The sequence below is a fragment of the Mandrillus leucophaeus genome, unplaced genomic scaffold (genome assembly GCF_000951045.1).
Source record: "Mandrillus leucophaeus isolate KB7577 unplaced genomic scaffold, Mleu.le_1.0 Scaffold828, whole genome shotgun sequence".
NCBI lineage: Eukaryota > Metazoa > Chordata > Mammalia > Primates > Cercopithecidae > Mandrillus > Mandrillus leucophaeus.
Window position 1 is genome coordinate 245,624 of NW_012109008.1, and position 22,553 is coordinate 268,176.

Here is a 22,553-nt window from a genome sequence, read left to right on the forward strand (position 1 = left end):
AAATCCTCAAAAAAACCAATGAGTTGGTTTACAATACGGCAAAACTATTCATTCTAAAGTAGGCCAGGTGTGGTGGCTCATGCCTGTAGCCTGTAATCTCAGCACTTTGGGTGGTGAGGTGGGCGGATCACTTGAGGCCAGGAGTTCAAGATCAGCCTGGCCAACATGGTGAAACCCCGTCTCTACTAAAAATACAAAAATTAGCTGGATGTGGTCATGCACACCTGTAATCCCAGCTACTCAGGAGGCTGAGGCACCAGAATGGCTTGAACCTGGAAGGCAGAGGTTGCAGAAAGCTGAGATTGCACCACTGCACTCCAGCCTAGGTGACAGAGCGCGACTGTGTCTCATAAAAAGAACAAAACATCTAAAGTAACAGCTCTAATCTCTTATTGCAAGTCCTCTGTGAGCCAGGGATGACATCCACCTTTTCGTCAGTGCCAAGATTTTTAAACTATTTAGAGCTAAATAATAGTAATGCATTCAACAAGTATTTACTATGCCCCTATGTACAAGGCAATGGGAACATGGCAGTCAACAAGACATCCAAATCCCATCCTACAGGGAGCTTACTATAAAGCTTAAAAACAGGCTTTAGAAAAAAAGATCACAAACGTGACAAGTGGTATGAAATGGGATGGGTAGGGAACTATACATATTTATTTGATTTTTACATATACTTGTATCTGCTATAAGATTCTGAAAATGAATGACATTAAGTACAGTTTCAATTCTGTAGTATAAAAATGATGATATTGCATTTCCAATGATTATTTCTGACAGTGTCAACTTACTGGTTAGGACTGTGCTATTTAAATGTCTCTTAAACAGAATGTAAAGAAATTAACTGAAAAGGAAAAGGCTTTTTAAGAAGTACCAGAATCACTAGTTATTCCCTTTGGTTTCTCACCTTGATCACCAAGTACCAGGGCACCAGCTTCCAAAGCAAAATCTCCAGAGGAACTATCTTTTGAAAGAGTTACTGTCAGACCAGAGGTGGTCGTGGTGTTACCACAAACATACACGCCACGTGGAGCAACATTGCATGCTGCCTAAGGAAACAAAAAGTTTAAGGGAATCATTCAAAGTAAAAGGGAAGTAATAGCTAACAGCAGGTGCTCACAAACGTTAGGTACATGCCAGGTATTCTTTTAAGAGCTTTACTGTACAAGGTGCACCATCACCATCAGAGGAAGGTATTATTATATCCTGATTTACTGATGTCAAAACCAAGGCCAACAAAGAGTGAATGAGGAACTACACAGCTATGAAAGTGGAAAGTCAGGATTCAATCAAACCCAGGCAGTCAGATTCTGAAGTCTGTGGTCATATAAATACTCAACACAATTCTAATTTATCCTTCATTTTCTAGTTCAAAAAGCAAAAACATGAGTACCAATTTTAATTTTGAAGGTTCCAATGCTTCTTTAAACATCAGGTAATAAAATGGCTTAATACATGCTCACCTTCTGAGCAAACATGCTATAACAGGCCAGAAAAGTAAACAGCACAAGAGTTAAAAGCATAGCTCTCTGTAGTCAGGCAGATGTGTTTAAATCGTGGCTCCACCATGCACCAGCTGTGTGGCTCTCTGACCTCTCTGAGCCTCAGCTTCCTTATGTTTTATCACAGCATTGCCCTGAACAATAAATGAAATCATGTATGCAAGGCACTTGATTTGGTACCTGGCATATAAGGCTTGAACGGCTTGAACCTAAGGCAGAGGTTGCAGAAAGCTGAGATAGTATTCACATCTCAAACACCCACTGTTATCTTATGCTGCTGGCTCAATAAATAGTAATTACCATTATTTTTGTTACTTACATAGTCTTTCTGAGAAACCTTATAACACACAGAATATCATGATTTACTAGGTAGTCAGAAGAAAACACAATTAAAAATACAAAGTAAATGGTTCACAACGGTTGCTGTTAGCCTAATTTTTATTTTGTTTTGTTATATTTATTTATTTATTTATTATTTTTGAGACAGGGTCTTACTCTGTTGTCCAGGCTGGAGTGCAGTGGCACAATCCTAGCTCACAGCAACCTTGAACTCCGGGGCTCAAGTGATCGTCTTGCCTCAACTTCCCTAGTAGCTGGGACTACAGGAGCATGCCACTGTGACTGACTAATTAATTTTTTGTAGAAACAAGGTCTCACTATGTTGCCCAGGCTGGTCTAAAACTTCTAGGCTCAAGTGATTCTCCCACTTCAGCCTCCTGAGTAGCTGGGACTATAGGCACATGCCATCACACCTAACTTTTTTTTTAATTGTTTTTAAAGACGGGATCTCACTATATTGTCCAGCTTGGTCCTCCTGCCTCAGCCTCCCAAAGTGTTGAGATTACAGGCATGAGCCACTGCACCCAGCCTGTTAGTCTCGTTTTTAAAAACCCTGGCTTAGTGTGGCTTAGATGTCATACTCTATGCTATTCAGAATGTTTAATTTCCACTAATATTACAGATTCTATTTTTAAATTGAGCCAAAAGCATTATTCCAGGTCTGAAAAACAAGAAAAACTGCCAGTGTAACTTCTTGGTATTAACACTTTCAATACCACTACATATATTTTAGAACAACTATCTGCCAAGAAACATTGGGGAAAAAAAAAAAGAGCAAAAAAAGGAAGTTTTATATACTGCAAACAATATGTATAAATTATGAGATGTGTACAGATAAGACACTCCAGGGGTTAAAGCAGGCTCCCACCTATAATTCACTAATTCCAAAGTTACACACACACACGTGTACACCACCACAAAAGACAGAAAAAAAAGTTGTAACAATTCAGATCCCCACATGCATCTTTTCCGACATATTCTAAATATACTGTTTTCTTTTCTTTTCTTTTTTTTTTTTGAGACGGAGTCTTGCTCTGTTTCCCAGGCTGGAGTATAGTGGCACAGTCTGGGCTCACTGCAACCTCCACCTCTCGGGTTCAAGTGATTCTCCTGCCTCAGCCTCCTGAGGAGCTGGGATTACAGGCGCCCGCCACCACGCCCAGCTAGTTTTTGTGTTTTTAGTAGAGACAGGATTTCACCATGTTGGTCAGGCTGGTCTCGAACTCCTGACCTTGTGATCCACCCCCCCCCACCTTTTTTTTTTAAAGACAAGGTCTTGCTCTATTGCCCAGGCTGGGGTGCAGTTGCACAACCATGGCTCCCGGCATTCTCCAACTCCTAGGCTCAAGCAATCCTCCTGCTGCAGCCTCCGGAGTAGCAGGGACTACAGGTGTGCGCTACCATGCCCAGCTAATTATTTTATTTTTTGTAGAGATAGGGTCTCACTTTGTTGCCCAGGCTGGTCTTGAACTCCAGGCCTCAAGTAATCCTTCCGACTCGGCCTCCCAAAGTGTTAGGATTACAGGCGTAAGCCACTGCACCCAGATTCTTGTTCATTATGAGCTTTGTTTCACCTATAAGGGGTACCCTGAGCCTCTGTTGTCAGGCTACATTGTAGCGAGGTCTCAGAGCAGAATTTATTTTTTAAAAAGTAGCCCCAGCTGGCCAAAAGGAACCAAACATAGATGAAATGTCATAGTAGGAATTAAAATGACTGGTTTAACACTCAACCACAGGCAATAAAGGATAATTCAGATATGAAGGACAGTGGGTTTATAGTGTAATGACAAGATCAAAGCAGTTCGCAAGCCTGGCTGCATATTAGAATCATCTGTGGACTGTTGTACACATATAGACACTAGGACTCTAACATGGAAATTCTGAACTCAATTGGCTTGCAGTGGGCTATGGTATTTTCAAAGAGCTCCAAAGGTAATTAAGATGTACAGCCAGGTCCCAATCCTTGGACAAAGATTTAGGAGCCACACTACTACAACTTACAAAAGGGCCAGAGAAGCCCTGGTCAATTTTCCACATCAAGGGAAGAAAGGGGTCCCAGGCATTTTTAGAAAGTACACTGGCTGAGCACAGTGGCTCACACCTGTAATCCCAGCACTTTGGAAGGCTGAGGCAGGCGGATCTGCTTGAGCCCAGGAGTTTGAGACCAGCCTGGGCAACATGGCAAAACCCCATCTCTACAAAAAAAGCATTAGCCAGGCATGGTGGTGCATGCCTGTAGTCCCAGCTACTTGAGAGGCTGAGTTGGAAGGATTGCCTAAGCCCAAGGTGGAGGCTGCAGTAAGCAAAACTACACCACTGCACTTCAGTCTGGGCAAAAGAGGGAGCCCTTGTCTCAAAAAAATAAACGTAGAAAGCACATTACGGCTGGCTTACCGGGCGTCACTTTAAGGAAACTACAAGCATACCAATAAGCAGCACCTTCTAGAGCCATCATAAAACCCAAGAAAGGAAAACCACTAGGCTCTGACTGGCAGAGGCAGAATCTTCTTGGGGATCTACAAATGACTGGTCACAGTCATTTGCCTTGCTTTGGGCTGGGCGTGGTGGCTCACACCTATAATCCCAGCACTTTGGGAGGTTGAGGTGGGTGGATCACTTGAGGCCGGGAGTTCAAGACCAGCCTGGCCAACAGAGCAAAACTCCGTCTCTTCTGAAAATACAAAAATTAGCTGGGCGTGGTGGTGCACACCTATAATCCCAGCTACTCAGGAGGCTGTGGCACAGGGATTGCTTGAAAGTGGGAGACGGAGGTTGCAGTGAGCCCAGATCACACCACTGCACTCCAGCCTGGGCAAAAGAGTATGACTCTGTCTCCAAAAAAAAAAAAAAAAAAAGTTGCTTAGCAGACTGTTCTTAAAGCCCAATACAGTGTTTATGTACTTGTACGAGGGAGAATAGGTGACCCTGTTTTAACTCCCTTGAACTATTCTGTTCACAGGTGAGGTCACATAACAACGACAAAGACTAGCAAAACAATGGTTAGAGAAATGGTTAATATTTCCTAATAGTTGATGTCTCAACAGACCAGGATGTTTGTACAGCCTATGTAACAGGAGACTGGCTCAATTCAAAAATATGGTCAGATATAAGTTACATATTACTCACACAAACTCCAATTCACTTATGCCACCTAACCATGTCCTCTGGAACACACACAGTACACGCTTTGAGAAAATTCACTTGTGAATTATTAATGCATTTTACAAGCAAAAGAACAAACACTAAATGACTGATTTTCTACCTGTAGCATCTGACTTTTTCCTAGGCCTGGATCTCCAACAACAAGGATGTGTGGGTCTCCTCGAATTGGAATTCTGTTTTTGTCATCTGCAAATTTCTGGCTTCCTCCAAAGAGTGCTAATGCCAAACCTGCTTTAACAAGCTCAAGTGCGGGAAAAAAAGAACAAAAAACAAAAGTAAAGAAAACATAAAGATGGCTAGTAAAGAGGGTACTCCCCTCCTTCTATAACATTGATTTGTTTGGGGATTGCTTTAATTGCCTGATAGAATGTTAATTTTTTTCTAAGAAAAGGAAGTCTAAAAACAAACTTCTATCATGTAAATGATTAAAAAGTAAAAACTTGAAAGCATACAAAATCAGAGAGGTATCTTAGAAATTACTAAGACCTACCTTGCAAGGCATAAATCCATTCCACAAAAACGAGAAATATTTTTTTTTCTGCTTTAATACTGGCAGTGTCTAGTCACTTTAAAAGCCCATTTCTTACCAAAAGTAGCTGGGTGTGGTGGCACGTGCCTGTAGTCTCAGCTACTCGGCAGGCTGAGGTGGGAGAACTGTTTGAACTTGGGAGATGGAAGTTGCAGTGAGCCGAGATCGCACCACTGCACTCCAGCCTGGGCAACAGAGCAAGACTCCGTCTCAAAATAAATAAATAAATAAAATAAAAGTCCATTTATATTTACTCTAGTTGGTAAAAGTTTTTTCTTAAAAGGAGCTATACGGCTGACACCTATAATCCCAGTACTTTGGAGGCTAAATTGGGTGGATCATTTGAGGCCAGGACTTAAGAGACCAGCCTGGGCAACGTGGCAAAACCCCATCTCTACAAAAAATACAAAAAAAGTAGCTGCACATGGTGGAGGACGCCTGTAGTCCCAGCTACTAAGGAGGCTGAGGTCAGGAGGATGACCTGAGCCCCAAAGCTCGAGGCTACAGTGAGCTACGACTGCGCCATCACACTCTAGCCTGGGTCACAAAGCGAAACCCTGTCTCAAAAAATAAAAAAATAAAAATAAAGGAGCTATAGTTTGCTTGCCTCCCATATTATTAGTTTACAAATAAAGATTCATGTTAAAATATAAATAACTGGCCAATAGAAATTTGCTACTTTCTGGAAAGTCTTTATATGTTATTTTTGCTAACTTTGTATACTTTTTGAGTAAAGACGAAGTAAAATACTTACTTCATGACCAAAAATGACAGGGCAAAGCGAGCTGAAAAATAGAACACAACTTATAAATTCTAATTTATACTTCATTGATCCATTAGATCTCCTTTACAATTTGTTTAACTTGCTTAATATCAACAAAGACAAATGTAAAAAATTTACATCCCCTCAACTCAAATTTTATTCTTATGGTAAATTTCTCAAAATTCTTGGTTAATCTATAAAGGTTAGAATGTTTTAAAAAAACTCTGCCTGGATAAGGAAAAGAGGATACTTGCAAAGCATCTTAAAGTAACCAAATACAATGTTGCTCTTCTTGTACAACTGGCCTTAAAATGCATCACAATCATGGTCTTCCATTTTAGGATACAGGATTATATTGTATTTTATGTGAATAGACATCTTGAGACTGTGAAGCCAAGACATTGACAGGAGACTAAGAAGTGAACTCAGTATATAATAGTGTAAGATGCGGTAAAATTTCCTTTTTTTCAGTTCAAGTCAAAAGGTCAAATTAAATAAGAAAATGAGGCGGGGTGCAGTGATTTGTAGAACCAGAAAGTTCAGACAGGTGGGATAACTCAAAGCATGGGCCTCCAGGCTACAGGTAAATCTAAACATTTTCTGGTTGACAATTGGTTGAGTTTGTCTAAAGACCTGGGATCAACAGAAAGGAATGTTTGGGTTGCAAGAGGTTGTAGAGACCAAAGTTTTATCATGCAGATGAAGCTTTTAGCTAGCAGGTTTGAGAGAGAACAGGCTGTAAAATGTTTCTTATCAGACTTAAAATCTGTGTTGATGTTAATGCCAGAGAGGTATAAGGCATGTCTGACCCCCACTTCCCTTCCTGGTCTGAATCAGTCTTTCAGGTTATATCTTGAAAGCCCTGGCTGAGGAGGAAGTCTGTTGAAATGGGTGGGGGAGCCTTAGAATTTTATTTTTGGTTTACAGGTTCATGCCTGTAATCCCAGCATGCACTCTGGGAGGCCAAGGTGGGAGGACTGCTTCAGTCCAAAAGTGCAAAACTAGCCTGTGCAACAAAGTGAGACCCCAACATCTACAAAAAAAAATTAAAAATTAGCCAGGCGTGGTGGCACACACCTTTAGTCCCAGCTACTTGTGAGGCTGAGGTGGGAGAATAACTTGAGGCCAGGAGTTTGAAGCTACAGTGAGCTATGATTGTGCTACTGCAATCCAGCCTAGGCAACACAGCAAGACCCTGTCTCTAAAAAAAAATTTAAAAAAGAAAAAGAGTATAAAGCAGTACATTTATATTTGTCAATTTATAAACAAGGAACAAACAAAAATAGGGTGGGAGAGAAAACCAGGAGTAAAATGTGAGTCTTTATTCCCTTTTAATATATGTAAACACAGAAGGAAGTGGTAGTGTGCTCGTATCCCCTTGGCACTCACTGTTCAGTATGTTCCGACTTCCTACTGGCACCTGCACCTGTCTGCCAAAGACCTTTCTATGGCCACACAAGCATCATCAGCAGGCAGGATGGACAGGCCAGAAGTGCTGAGGTGTTTAATACTCCTGGGGGCAGTTCCAAATGTAGGCCCTTCAATGGAAAAATATTGAGGCTGGCTTTCCACAGTGGAGTGTTCCACTGGCCCAGGAGGATTATGTCCCAGATGCTAGTGGGTCACCTGTTCGTTAAGGCACCTACACTAGCTGCAATCACTTCCCCATTTCCCTACCAGTAACTCCAGAATCACCTCCCAAGTAAACTATGTTGACCCAAATCATTGCTTCTGAAGGAATCTAAACTAAAACATAAACTTCCACTGTCACCTAGGCTGGGTTGACAAACTTTTTCTTAAAGGGCCAGGAAGTAAGTATTTTCAGCTTCGCAGGCTATACTGTCTCAGTCACAACTACTCAACTTGTAAACCTGCAAGCAACTATGAACAGTAAGGTAAGTAAACAGGGTGGGGCTGTATTTTAATAAAACTTGACTTACAAAAACAGGCAGCCTGCCTAGTTTGCCAATCTCTGCTAGACTGATAATGGAGGACCATGAAAAATTCTAGTTTCGATGCTGAAATCACAAACATGGAGGAGGGGGAAGCAAACTGTGGGAAGAAAACTAAAGTTTTCCATACTTTTCTATAAATATGGGAGAAGAGGGACCACTAAAAATGTTCAGTTTTAATTTAATTTATAACCATTAAGAGGAACCAAAGATGTTTGGATTCTCAACCAGGTTGCTTCCTTGGCCACCTGCTCAAAGGACTCATTCCCAGACTACCCCAGCAACCCTAGATTAGAGCAGCCTCTCTTCCAGGGTGGGTCTGGATGGCTATTTATTCAGAGGGAAGTAGGATTTAGGGACAAAAAGCCCCTGTGGAGCACTATTCTTTACTCAGTCGGCTAATTAACATATTAAAGCCAGAAAGAAAAAGCATCAACTCCTCTTACAGACCTGAGCCTACTGAACAGCAAAGCATGACAAAATCACTATTTTTAAATTTTATTTTATCTTATGAGACAGAGTCTTGCTCTGTCACTAGGCTGGAGTGCAGTGGCACGATCTCAGATCACTGCGACCTCCACCTCTCAGGTTCAAGAGATTCTCCTGTCTCAGCCTCCCAAGAAGCTAGGATTACAGGTGCCCGCCATCATGCCCAGCTAATTTTTCCATTTTCAGTAGAGACAGGGTTTCACCATATTGGTCTGGTTGGTCTCAAACTCCTGACCTCAGGTGATCCACCCGCCTCAGCCTACTGAAGTGCTGGGAATACAGGCGTGAGCCACCGTGCCTGGCTAAGATCACTTTTTATAATACAATGTATTTCAAAACATTCTCAGTTTTTCACCTCTCTTAGATATATCTATTATTCAGTCTCTCTCATTTTCTCCTATTTCTTCAAAATTACCCCATAATTGTCAAAAAATTATCAAAAGTAACAGTATGTTGCAGTAATTAAGTACATTATAATATCCCACTTAATCTTTAGAACAACCTTCCGAGGTAAGTCTTACTATTTCCATTTTAAGGTGATACAAATAAAGGGGAAATTAAGTAATGTATCCCAGATCACACTGGAAGTAAATGCCCAAAGCAGGAGTCTAATTTAGGTTTGTCTCCAAAGAAAAGCTCTTAACCACTAAAGCAAAAAATGCCTATACTTTGCTTCTTCTCCACGGCATGGCAATAGCATGGAAATAAAATTATCAAATATTTATTGAATATATATTACTTCTATTTGAATCCCTATGAACACCACCCTACACAGAACTAATTGAAGTGGCTTTGGAAGTCACTGTCACCTCACTTTTCTGTTGAGCAACAAACTTCTTGTGTAAGATAGTAAATACTACGTATTGTTTAAACTAGAGATCAGCAAACTTTTTCTATAAAAGGACAATGCAAAAATATGTGAGCCATGTATATGTTCTTTGTCACAACTACTCAACTCTGCCACTGCAGCACAAAAGCAGCACACAATGTAAATGAATGAGTGTGGCTGTGTTCCAATAAAACTTTATTTATGGACACTGAAATCTGATTTTCCTTTTTTTTTAAAGACAGAGTTTCACTCTTGTTGCCCAGGCTGAAGTGCAATGGTGCGATCTTGGCTCACTGCAATCTCCATCTCCCAGGTTTAAGTGATTCTCCTGCTTCAGCCTCTCAAGTAGCTGGGATTACAGGCGCCTGCCACCATGCCCGGCCAATTTTTGTATTTTTAGTAAAGACAGGGTTTCACCATGTTGGTCAGGCTGGTCTCAAACTCCTGGCCTCAAGTGATCCGCCCACCTCGGCCTCCCAAAGTGCTGAGATTACAGGTATGAGCCACCACATTCGGATGAAATCTGAATTTCATATAAGTTCATGTGTTGTGAAATATTCTTTTAAATTTTTTCAACCATTAAAAAATATAAAAACCATTCTTAGTTCATAGGCCACACTCAAGTGGATGGTGCACTGGATTTGGTACATAGACTGTAGTTTGCCAACCATTTTGACTAGTTTTTGTTACCTGTAGCCAAGAGAACCCCTAACATGCATGTATGTAGTAAAATTTCAAATGACAGCGTACATACTTGACAATGAGTTTAAACAGGTTTTCTTCAGCTTGAATCTCTTGGATGGCATAAAGGTCTTTAAGTGAGAACTCCATCAACATTCCATGCTTACACCCATCCTCAGAACTCTTTGTTTTCTGTCCTTTGCTATTACTAATAGAATTTGCTTCAATGTACAAAAGGAACATACACTTGTCATTCTTATTTCGAGAACCTGTAAATTAAAAGTTTTAAATACAATAGTTGGTATTTTCATTTTCTCTACAATGACTCAACTAGAATATAAAACAAAGTCATAGTGAGCTACAAATAAATTTTTTTTTAAAGAGAATGTTTCATCTTATGTAAGCAACAAGAAATTCCTCAAATTATTTGAGATTCAGGAGCATCTTAGAAAAGATGAATGTTGACAAATCATTATTGAGAGACAAATAATGAAAAGAGTTGTACCATACCTTCTTCTGCATTTGAGACTTTGACAATTCCAGTAACAGTCACTGTGTCTCCCGGGACACAGCTATCCACAAGATCGTGAACAAGCTCACATTCTATTGTTCGTGGAATCCGACCTGCTTCTCTCTGATCATCAGACATCAACTCCTGAATTCTAAAAAGTTTAAATGGTTTTCAGTTAGAATACTTACTTTGGATGGTTTCTGCAAGACATTAACTATTCAGAGTTCACATGATGCTGAGCAAGATAAAGGCAGATTTGTTTATTAACAGTTTAATGGTATATCTAAAATTACTTCAGCAGTTTCTAATTCAAGATAGCAGAATGAGTGTATGTATTTGCCTAGCCTCCCTCTAAAATGTCCATCAAAATGAGTCACTAAAAATTTGGGGGTATGTAGAGGTATCATCAGAAAATGAGATATTAATGAAATTTTTGAAAACAGCAAATGGTAAAGTATTGACGGATAAAACAAAATGAAGTCCGAATACACATAGGCAAAAGCTACAAGTGTACAAGAAAAGTGGGACCCAATGTTCTTAGCAGAGCCCCAGAGGAGCTTCCAAGTTGGATGTGGCAGGAATGGAGAGCAGGAGTGGATGGCTAGAAGAAAATAGGGTTATCAATTGAAAGACAATAGTTGTTGAGAATTTTTGGAAAAGGTGAGTGGACAGTGGGTAGGGGAAGAATGAGTACTTTATCATCTGGCAAAAACCAGAGCACTGTTCTAAGGAAACAAACCCATCTCCTCTGTGAAGGGAGCTAAAGTGTGCAGTGAGAATATCAGAGCTTCAGAACAAAGACTCTTCATTCTACCATTTGAGAAACCCAATTCCAATTCAAAAACACATTCATAAAGCAAAATCTGACAGCCCAAACCCCTATCTTTGTATTCAGAGGTGAAGTCTTGTGAGAAAAAACTACTACCTCAAAAATTGCAAAGGAAACCTATCCTACCTACTTCAAATACTTTCTCATTCCTCATCAGATATTTGAAAACGAAATGGCAATAATTCAGGAGCATTAAAAACAAAAAACTGCCTAAGAGTTTTGAGAAAATATTGCCATCATAAAACAGGAATAAGCCGCTATAAAAAGGGAACTATGGGAATACAAGTACGAAATCAAGAAAATTTAAAGTATGTATATAAAAATCAAACATTTGTAGAGAAGATATAAGAAAAAGCCAAAGAAATCTAGAAAACAGCACAAAGAAAATGAAAGAATGAGGAACAATTTAAAACAGATGAATAATCCAAGGACTGCCTCTGATAGGAAGCTGAGAAAACAGTCAGATATTCTAGAGTTGAAGACAAAAGACCTTGCCAATCAAGCAGGATAGAGACAACTAGATACACTTTCACTGTTTCAGAGCACGACAGATAAAATGGTTACAAAGAGGAGGAAAAGTCCAGTCCTCAAAGGAATGAGAATCAGACCAGCACCAGACCTCTCATAAACAGCAGAGAAAATTAAAACCAAATAGACTTCGATAGCTGGCAAACTCTTAGCCAGACTAAGATCCAAATAAAGACATTTTCAGACATGCAAGGGCTTAGAATTTTTTACCTGTCATGTATACTTTCTGAAAATTTACTGAGAATACTCCTTAGAAAAACAAAATGTGCAATGAAGCAACATCCCAGGATGAAGCAGGAATGCAGGTCTGGAGAACTACTGATCCAGACTCAAGCAGAAGGAAGGTGTGTTTTTTTGTTTTTGTTTTTTAAGAATAAAAGGTGGATTCCATGTATTCCATAGTATATTTAAGAGAGAATGGAAAATTATGATGAAATGGCAGAGGCATACTCTAAGAAGTAAAACCAGCACTCAGAGACCTTAGGAAAAATAAAGTACTAAACAGCAAAGTTACAGTCCAAATATGATGCACACTAAAATGTGGGATAATTCCAAATAACTAGCAGAGTATAAGAAAAGATAATTTGATGCTTGGGTTATTTTCATTTAAGGGGTAAAAACCAACAAAACAAAACTACAAAACCCAGGGACATAAATTACATCTCCTTTGCTTGGCATTTGATCACTTCATTTGGTTCTTTGTTGAGTTGTATTTACATTTTTTATGTTAATAAAATGGCAAGGGAAAGGAGTAGAAGGACCGCCATAATGAGGGACTTATCAGACGAAAAGGGGTGTTCAGTATTGGGACAAAGCTGGAGGTTTTATGTTAATTATTGTGGTAATAAAGTTATTGGCCCCTAAAATGGAAGAGACACCTGCCAAGTGGAGCGTGAAGATGGTCAGATCCACAGACACTTCTGCATGTGCTAGGTTTCTTGCTAAAGGGTTAACTGTACAGCCAGATGCAGCACCAGCTTCGACTACTGAGGACGCAAGTAGGAGTAGAAAAGATAGTGGGAGAAGTCAGAAGCTCATATTATTTATCTGTGGGAATGCCATATCAGGCATTTTTATTAACATAAAAATGCAAATGTCTGCTTTATTGTTGTTGTTAGACATGACCTATAAATAAACTCTGGAAGACAATTAGAAGACAAAAGGTAAACGTTGACAATTTAAAGTAATATCGAAACTGAGAAAGTCTAGAAGTGGAAGATAAAAGAACAAATATGTTTCTAAAGTCCTCAGCTCACATAGAATGAATGCAGTAAAGCGAAGGATGAAAGACACGCAAGAATGGTATCTAAAGTTACGTATAATGTAACAGCAAGTTGTGGGGACTGTGCCTTTCCACACTGATTGAATTTTTAAAAACATGTACATGTTATTACATTAAAGCATTTTTTACTTAATAATTAATGTAAGTACAATCATTGAACATTAAAATAATAACTTTGGAATACATTCATCATACATCTAGATTACCTCTCAATGTTTTTCAGGTCATGGGCCAGGTGCTGGCATCCACCTAACCTGCACGACTTCAAACCCTGCTCCAAGTTCACTCACCACTTCACCATCAATTCACCCCCCCAGACCCACTTTTTAAAGATAAGTCACGTGCAGTAGTGAGAAGGAAGGAAAGAGTAGAACAAGGAGTTTGATCTGTAAGTGACTCTGAATAATCAATGGAAATAACTCACTACCTCCAGACTAACCCTTTGTCCCTCTTAAGTGGTAAAAGTCCCACAGACTGGGTTGGAAATCAGGCTTTACTATACTCATAGGCTACACGATCATACTTAAGAGTCTTAAACATTTCCTCTTATAAAACGGGGTGTTTGTAAAGATCTCACTATGGTACAATTATTACACATGTTGGTCTTAATTTTTCAGAGAAGAAGAGGGTGAAGCAGTTAGTAGCAGACCATCTTATCTTTTCCCTAGGTTCTTAGTTTTTAGGACCATCTCATTTCAGCCAGGTTTCCTAGAGAGCACTGACTTCAAAACCATTCGTTATTTTATATTTAGAGATGAGCTATAGGTCTACAGCTAGAAAAAACGGAATCAATTATGGGATGAAAAATACATACGCAAAGAAAACTCTGACTTGCAAAAATAAAAAAAGCTATTAAAAAAAACCTATAGTAAAATGCCCCACTGCAACACTGAGAACATAAAATGAAACATAACATTTCAAAGGAAGTCTTTATCTGAAAACTTCAAAACAATATTATTTCTATCACAGCTTATTATGGAATGAATCATACAACTTTGCTTATGGCCTATATCCAGTTCAATTAATCACATAATTGAGATATATAATCAACTATTTCTCAGTAGGACACAATATTTGCATAATGAATCCTTTCTGGAATCTGACAGACAATAAATTTCAAATAAAGACAATTATTTCAGCCAGGAGTGGTGGCTCATGCCTGTAATCCCAGCACTTTGGGAGGCTGAAGCAGACGGATCACAAGGTCAGGAGATCAAGATCATCGTGGCTAACACGGTGAAACCTCTAAACTAAATCTCTACTAAAAACACAAAAAAATTAGCCAAGTGTGGTGGCGGGCGCCTGTAGTCCCAGCTACTCGGGAGGCTGAGGCAGGAGAACGGTGTGAACCCGGGAGGTGGAGCTTGCAGTGAGCCAAGATCGTGCCACTGCACTGCAGCCTGGGTAACAGGGCAAGACTCCTTCTTAAAAAAGACAATTATTTTAACATACAAACTCTTCATCAAATAAACCGTCTACTATACACTATTATACACTGTCATTGTTTAGATAAAACGTACAATATAATACAGCAAAATTAAGGATTTACTCAACAGTGTGACATCTAAAGCCTGCCTTTTATATAACAGATTGCTTACTTGATTGACTGCCAGTCCATTGTAACTGTGAGAGGAGAGCTGCGGAGAGCAGTAAATGACCTGCCTCGACATGCAGGCACAGGACACTGAATGAAACAAAAGTAATTCACATTCAGATTTTGATAAACTATAATCACACCTCAGGAAAATTCAGTTAAAACATTTCATTTAACATTGTTTTAAAAGTTGGTCTCACGATGCTAGTAAAGCAAAATCCAAGGACTATTTTCTCCTGCAACAATTTAATATCAAGAGCTTTTGAGGCACTTTCCAACTGATCCTTCTCACTTACTGTTCTTATCCTGCTATGGGTATGCAAGGTGCTTTCCTTGCCTCCCACAGGAAGCACTTACTGCTCCTCTGTGCTCGTGCCACCTCTCGCTCCTTGAACGCCCCCTCTCATTCTGTCCCACATGCCCAGTGCCAATCCTCTCCTTTTCAAAAGGCTTTCCAGAGTTTTCTTTAATCCCCAGCTTTCTCATCTAGGCCCCTTTTGCACTTTCTGTATAGTGTAATACTTATTACACCACACAGGCACTTGTTTGGTGTTTGGATCTCAAGACGCATTTATAAATTCAGACTGTGGCAGACTGTATTTGCCAAATATGATTGCAACAATATTTCTCTTCAACCTTTTTAGAAACTTGCTACTCCTCCATTAAGAAAAGGAAGCTAATTCCTTCTCCTGGAATTTGAGGTTTGTGACTCACTTTGTAACCAACAGAATGTGACAGAGTGATGTTGTACAACTTCTGAGATTAGCTCACAAAAGGCAAGGCCATTTCTGCCTACCAACTGGACTTCTTGCCTTGAAGCTGTCAGCAGCCACATAAGCAGACTGAGCACCCTGAGCTGCTATACTGTGTGCAAGAAGCCCAAACTAGCCCACACAACCACATGGAGAAGAGGATGCCTGGCCAGTCCCCAGCCACCTTGCTGTACTCCAGCCACAATCTGACTACAACTCCATGAGAGGCCTGGAGCTAGAACTAGCCAGTTGAGTAGTTCTTCCAAACTCCTGACCCACAGGAATCATAAGAATAAAATGACTGGCTTTATTTTCAGCCACTGAGTTTTGGGGTGATGTGTTATACAGCAATAGTGGCTGGAATAGAGATCAACTGAAACAGCCATCTTTCTGTCACTTCAAATCCCTACAGTTCAGACAAATGAAGGACCTCATCACGACATCACTCATGAGTCAATGCTACTACCTACTTTATTAGAGGGCATGAAAATACCCCTGTACAAATGCTGTCTAGAAAATATCTGATTTAAGGAGGTCGAGGCTGCAGTGGGCTGTATTCATGTCACTGCACTCCAGCCTGGGTGACAGAGTGACAGACCATCTTCAAAATAAAAGGAAGAAAATATCTGGTTTAAATCAGGATTTAAATTCTGGCCTCTGAGCTCAAGGCTGTACCTTGAACCTTAAGCCAAGACAAACACCAGATGAAACCCATCTGTCAACACCACTGATTATTCAGAACCAATAGCTGAATCTCACATACCCTCTTCTTCCAGTAAGAGAAAGAAGCCTTAGGAATTTCAAACATCTTACATTTCCCTTTTTAATTCTTCAAGGGATTATTTACCTCACTAAGGATTCAACCCTTTACATGAGCAAAAATTTAGCAAATGTTAAATTTATGAAAGCCCAATGGTGATAAAGATGACCCTACCACCGAGAAAACATTATACATTCATGGTAATGAGGGCTTAATTAATAAATGGTGTCAGGACAAATAGCTTTTCACCTAAAAATTAGATCACTAGTTTGTTTTTTTAAGCGATGGGGGTCTCACTATGCTGCACAGGCTAGTCTCAAACTCTAGGGCTCAAGCGATCCTCCTGCCTCAGACTACTGAGTAGTTGGGACTACAGGCACATGCCCCCATGCCCAGCTTAAATTCCTAGTTTTATGCCATTCACCAATGCCTTAAATTCCAGATGGACAAAAGATCTAAAGATAACAAAACTTAGGATTATTAGAAGCAAATGTAGGAAATATGTTTATAATGCTTGAGTGAAAAGGGCTTATTTATTTATTTATTTATTTATTTTTTTTGAGGCGGAGTTTCGCCCTTGTTGCCCATGCTGGAGTGCAATGGTGCGATCTCGGCTCACTGCAACCTCCACCTCCCGGGTTCAAGCGAGTCTCCTGCCTCAGCCTCCCGAGTAGCTGGGATTACAGACACGCGCCACCACGCCTGGCTAATTTTGTATTTTTAGTAGAGATAGGGTTTCTCCATGTTAGTCAGGCTGGTCTCAAACTCCCGACCTCAGGTGATCCGCCCGCCTCGGCCTCCCAAAGTGCTGAGATTACAAGCATGAGCCACCACGCCCAGCTGAAGAATGGCTTCTTAAGCAGGGCATAAAGTGTACAAGTTACAGAGGAAAAGATAACAATTAGATCATGTCAAAATGTAAAACTGTACAACAAAAAAACCCACAAAGTTAAAAGCCAAACCAAAGACAGGCAGAAAATATCTAATGTACATAATCAACAATAATTAGTATCTAGAATGTATAAAGAACTCCTATCAATAAACTAATAGAACGAGGCACAGTGGCTGGCACCTGTAGTCTCAACTACTTGGGAAGTTGAGATGGGAGGATCACTTGAGCCCAGGAGTTCAAGGTTGCAATGAGCTATGATCATGTCACTACACTCCAGCCTGGGCAACAGAATGAGAACTGATCTCTAAAAAACAAAATGAAAGAATAAACCAATAAACAGGAAAATGAACATGAGATATAAATAGAAAATTCAATAAAGAAAGAAACTGAACGGCCAGTAAAGATATGAAAAGATGCTCAACCACAACAGAAATCAGAAAAATTCACATTATAAATGCAGTATTATTTACACCTACCAAACTGTCAAAAATGTACAAGTCTAACAATACCAAGTGTTACTGAAAATATGGAGAAACGGTAACTGCTTAACCCTACCAGCAGGGATTTAAGCTGGGAACAATACTCTGGAAAGTAATTTGGTAACACCTAATACAGTTAAAAATAAGTACAGCCGGCCAATCTCAGCACTTTGGGAGGCTGAGGCAGGCGGATCACGAGGTCAGAAGTTTGAGACCAGCGTGGTCAACATAGTGAAACCCCGTCTCTACTAAAAATACAAAAATTAGCCAGGCATTGTGGTGCGTGCCTGTAGTCCCAGCTACTTGTGAGGCTGAGGTAGAATTGCTTGAATCCGGGAGGCGGAGGTTGCGGTGAGCCAAGATTGCACCACTGCATTCCAGCCCAGGCAACAGAGCAAGACTCCGTCTCAAAAAAAAAAAAAAAAAAAGTGCAGGCTACAACTTAGTGTTCCTCCGCTAAGGAGACATATACAAGAATGTTCTCTGTAGTATCATTTGTAATTATAAAAAACTGGAAAGAGCAAATTGTCTACCTCCAGGAAAATGGATGAATAGTGGCTATTTATTTAAAGCAACACTCCACAACAGTAAAAATGAAAGAATTCGATATGTATTAAAATAGGTAGAACTTCAAAATAACCAAGTAAAAAAGAGCTGCATGTTATATTCAGTATACCATTTACGTAAACACAATACAAAAAACTAACGCTACGTACATAGTCAAGAATAAAAATGTAAACTTGAAGAACACATGCCAATTTCAGAATAGTGGTTGCATCTGGGGAACAAATAAAGGGAATAAAACTGAGGAGAACAGAGAGACTTCAACTTTATATAACCATATTTTTGTTACAAATTAAACTAAAGTAACAAAATATTAATATTTGCCAACTCATAGAGTAGATAAATGTTAATTACATTATTTTCTGTACTTTTCCATAGTTTTAAAATCTAGTTTAATAAAGGCTAATTAAAAAAACCCATCACTTCTAAATAGTAGAAGAAATGAAGGGGAAAAAAAAAACTTGCTGTGTATATCTAGAAGTCAACAGAAATATGAATAGAAGGGATGCATATTATAATAACTTCAGGATAATGATCATCCCTGGGAATGGTACAGGTAAAGGGTAAAAAACAGACACTAATTGTGCCAGTAATGCTTTATATCATTAAAAAATGTATGTGGAGCTGAAAAATGTAAATTTGGGGTGATGAGTAGTGGAATGTTTTATTTATTTCTATATTTTTCTTACCCTGAAGTATTTCATAATATAAAAGCAGAAAATCAAAAATCAAAAATAAAAATAAGCTCTGTGTTCAGGAACATTGGGAAACATTTTCTGTATTCTGATTTGCCTTCTTTACCAAGATAAATAAAGAAGCAGTTCAAGAACATACTACCTTTGTGGGAAGACTGTATTTTCCATCTGGAAGAGGAAAACTCTGAACTTCTCCACATGCAGCACAAAGAAAAGCCATCTTGGTGCAAAGAGGCTTTATATTACTGACACGAACCACTGTCCCTCTTAGAGCAATGTATTTTCCATAGTAATTTGCTCGGACATTCTTGAGCTGTGTCAAAGGCTCATAGTTGTACACCCTAAAGACAAAACAGGAAGTAACGAACAGAAACTTAATGTTTTTTATATTTTCACAAGTTCCTTTTAGGAGCAACTATGGAATTCTTAAACCAAATCATCCTTTTGATATATCAGAAGTCTCACAAGAACTAAACCATTCTTGTTTTGTTTTCTCGAGACAGAGTCTCGCTCTGTCACCAGGGTGGAGCGCAGTGGTGCGACCTCGGCTCACTGCAACCTCTGCCTCCCGGGTTCAAGCGATTCTCCTGCCTCAGTCTCTTGATTAGCTGTGACTACAGTTGCGTGCCACCACACCCAGCTAATTTTCGTATTTTTAGTAGAGATGGGGTTTCACTATGTTGGCCAAGATGGCCTCAATCTCTTGACCTAGTGATCTGCCTGCCTCGGACTCCCAGTGCTGGGATTATAGGCGTGAGCCACCATGCCCAGCCAAACCATTCTTAGAAAGACACAACACTAAATCTTTCTTTTTCTTCTCATCTCACAGGCTGCTCTCAAGGAAAAAAGAAAAAAAAATTTTAAGGAAAAAAATAATGCCAAAAGGAAAATCTACAGATTCAAAAACCTTTGGGTTTCTAAGTTCTTTTTAAAGAACTGCTAGGAGATTGCCTTCTATAAATTCTGGAAAAGAAAAACAAAACTCCGATGATTACCTTATAATGAATTCTTCTAATGAATTTAAAATCCTAAGGATGAATTCAAGAAAAACAAAATAATTTCATTTATTCCCTTGTATCTAACAGAAACCTAATAATTGAACAAAATACACACCACTTTGTATATTACAGACTGAGTATATCTCTTATCCAAAATGTGTGGGACCAGAAGTATTTTGGATTTTTTGGACTTTCAAATATTTGCAATATTACTAGTTGAGTATCCCTAATTCAAAAATCTGAAATGCCCCAGTGAACATTTCCTTTCAGTGTCGTGTCAGGGCTCAAAGTTTTGAATTTTGGAGCATTTCAGATTTCAGATTTTCAGATTAGGAATACTCAACCCATACATGGATTATTAAACTTACACAGCAGGGTCTTGATAAGTTCACATCCAAAATCAATGTTTACAAAAATTTGCAGGTTAGAAAATCAACATTTTCGTCCTTATTTAGGAAGTATCTGTCATGATGTCTTTGAATAATTTTCAATGAGTTTACTTCAGTGTGATGATCAGAGAGATGGCAAGGAACTCATGCCCTTTTTACCGATTTCCCTGTTCTTATAAAATGAGGATTCTCATTCTTAAATGGCCTTCAATGTCCCATTCTAAGTAATACTTTAATACATCAAATTCCTCACCTTGCATGAATATGTGGCACATTTACCATTGTTTCTCCATCACTAGACAATCCTTCCTGGGCTTGTAACTCAGCTGCATGCCTTTCAAGGTCCTTAGTTAATACCTACACAGGACAGACATTTACTCTGAAGTTGGAAAACAAAATATCCTCTTTATACAGAACTCTATTTTTATAGAGAATATAAAGTTTATGGACAGAAACAGAATAAAAACAGAAAACTTTAACAGCCCTTTAAAAATCTAATATTTAATTATGACTACTTACTTTATAGTGGATGTTTTACTTTGGATTTTGCTGTCCCTGGACTGAAAAACTCCAGCATCCCAGTCTGCTACTTTCTGTCCCAACTAAACCTAGCATTAAAAGCCCTTATAGCAGTCCCCAAAACCATCACCTCGATTCTAATTAAAAAAAAAAAAAAAATGCATTCCTATTTCTCTATATTCACTGATCAGGCAAGACAGAGAAAATAAAAATGACCTTTAAAATATCTAATACTCACTCCCTTGGCATTTAACATTAAATAATATAAACAGGCTGGGCACGATGGCTCACACCTGTTACCCCAGCACTTTGGGAAGCCGAAGTGGGTGGATCACCTGAGGTCAGGAGTTTGAGACCAGCCCGACCAACATGGTGAAACCCCATCTCTACTAAAAATACAAAAATCAGCTGAGCGTGGTGGTGTATGCCTATAATCCCAGCTACTTGGGAGGCTGAGGCAGGAGACTCGCTTAAACCCAGGAGGCAGAGGTTGCAGTGAGCCAAGATGACACCATTGCACTCCAGCCTGGGCAACAAGAGCAAAACTCCATTTCAAAATAAATAAACAAATACCACTTGTGTACCGCAGTTTGCTGACCACCTAAGAGGCAAAATAAGATGCATATATATAGCTGTTAATTGTTATAAGGACTATAAAGATGTACAGACAAAATACCATGCAAGTTTTGAAAAGTTGTCACGAGAAAGGTTTTACAGAGAGACAACTGAGCTAGGCCCAAATAATCTGTCTATGTGAGGGGAAGGGGATTCCACGTTGAATGAATAGCACATGTAAGAGGTAGGAGAATGCCCCTCTGAATGCCCCAGCACTTTGTGTATGCCTGTCCTGAGATTTACTACACATTACCTTGAAGCATTTATCTGCTTGCTAGCCTCAAAAATGTTTTTGGCCGGGCACGGTGGCTCATGCCTGTAATCCTAGCACTCTGGGAGGCCGAGGCGGGTGGATCACAAGGTCAAGAGATCGAGACCATCCCCGGCCAACATGGTGAAACCCCATCTCTACTAAAAATCCAAAACTTAGCTGGGCATGGTGGTGCACACCTGTAGTCCCAGCTACTTGGGAGGCTGAGGCAAGAGAATCACTTGAACCCAGGAGGCAGAGGTTGCAGTGAGCCGAGATCGTGCCACTGCACTCCAGCCTGGCAACAGAGTGAGACTCCACCTCAAAAAAATAAATAAAAAATAAATTTTAAAAATTTAAAATGTTTTCATATATGTTGTATTACCTGACCCTGAAAAAAACTCAGGCAGGCACAGTACAAATTGTTATTCACATTTGACATACAGGGACACTCAGTGGTTTGCCTCATGCCACAGAACCTAAATCTAAGGTTGCTCTTTTTTGCTCTAAGTTCATAACTGATAACACCATGATTCCTTGTCTTATCTTCCCTATGAGACTGTATAACTTCTTGAAAGGAAGGTTTAATTTCTGCACAATCTTTAGCAAGATTAAGCAAATCCAAATGAGTCAGAAGTAAATATTTC

The 22,553-nt window shown here is 39.5% G+C and overlaps 1 protein-coding gene across 3 annotated transcripts in view; it reads right to left on the reverse strand.

Moving 5' to 3' along the window:
- MCM8 (minichromosome maintenance complex component 8) overlaps window positions 1-22,553 on the reverse strand; it is a 43,177-nt gene that overhangs the window by 16,131 nt on the left and 4,493 nt on the right. Inside the window, exons 6-13 of one of the 3 annotated variants that reach the window (XM_011968068.1) lie at window positions 20,776-20,879; window positions 19,278-19,476; window positions 14,998-15,083; window positions 10,760-10,911; window positions 10,323-10,518; window positions 5,594-5,744; window positions 5,107-5,247; window positions 911-1,052 (exon numbers count right to left, since the gene is read on the reverse strand). In XM_011968068.1, the coding sequence (XP_011823458.1) occupies window positions 911-1,052; window positions 5,107-5,247; window positions 5,594-5,744; window positions 10,323-10,518; window positions 10,760-10,911; window positions 14,998-15,083; window positions 19,278-19,476; window positions 20,776-20,879 (1,171 nt within the window). Of the gene's footprint in view, window positions 1-910; window positions 1,053-5,106; window positions 5,248-5,593; window positions 5,745-6,289; window positions 6,321-10,322; window positions 10,519-10,759; window positions 10,912-14,997; window positions 15,084-19,277; window positions 19,477-20,775; window positions 20,880-22,553 lie in introns of all 3 variants that reach the window. The other 2 variants (XM_011968070.1, XM_011968071.1) reach the window with 2 other exon arrangements.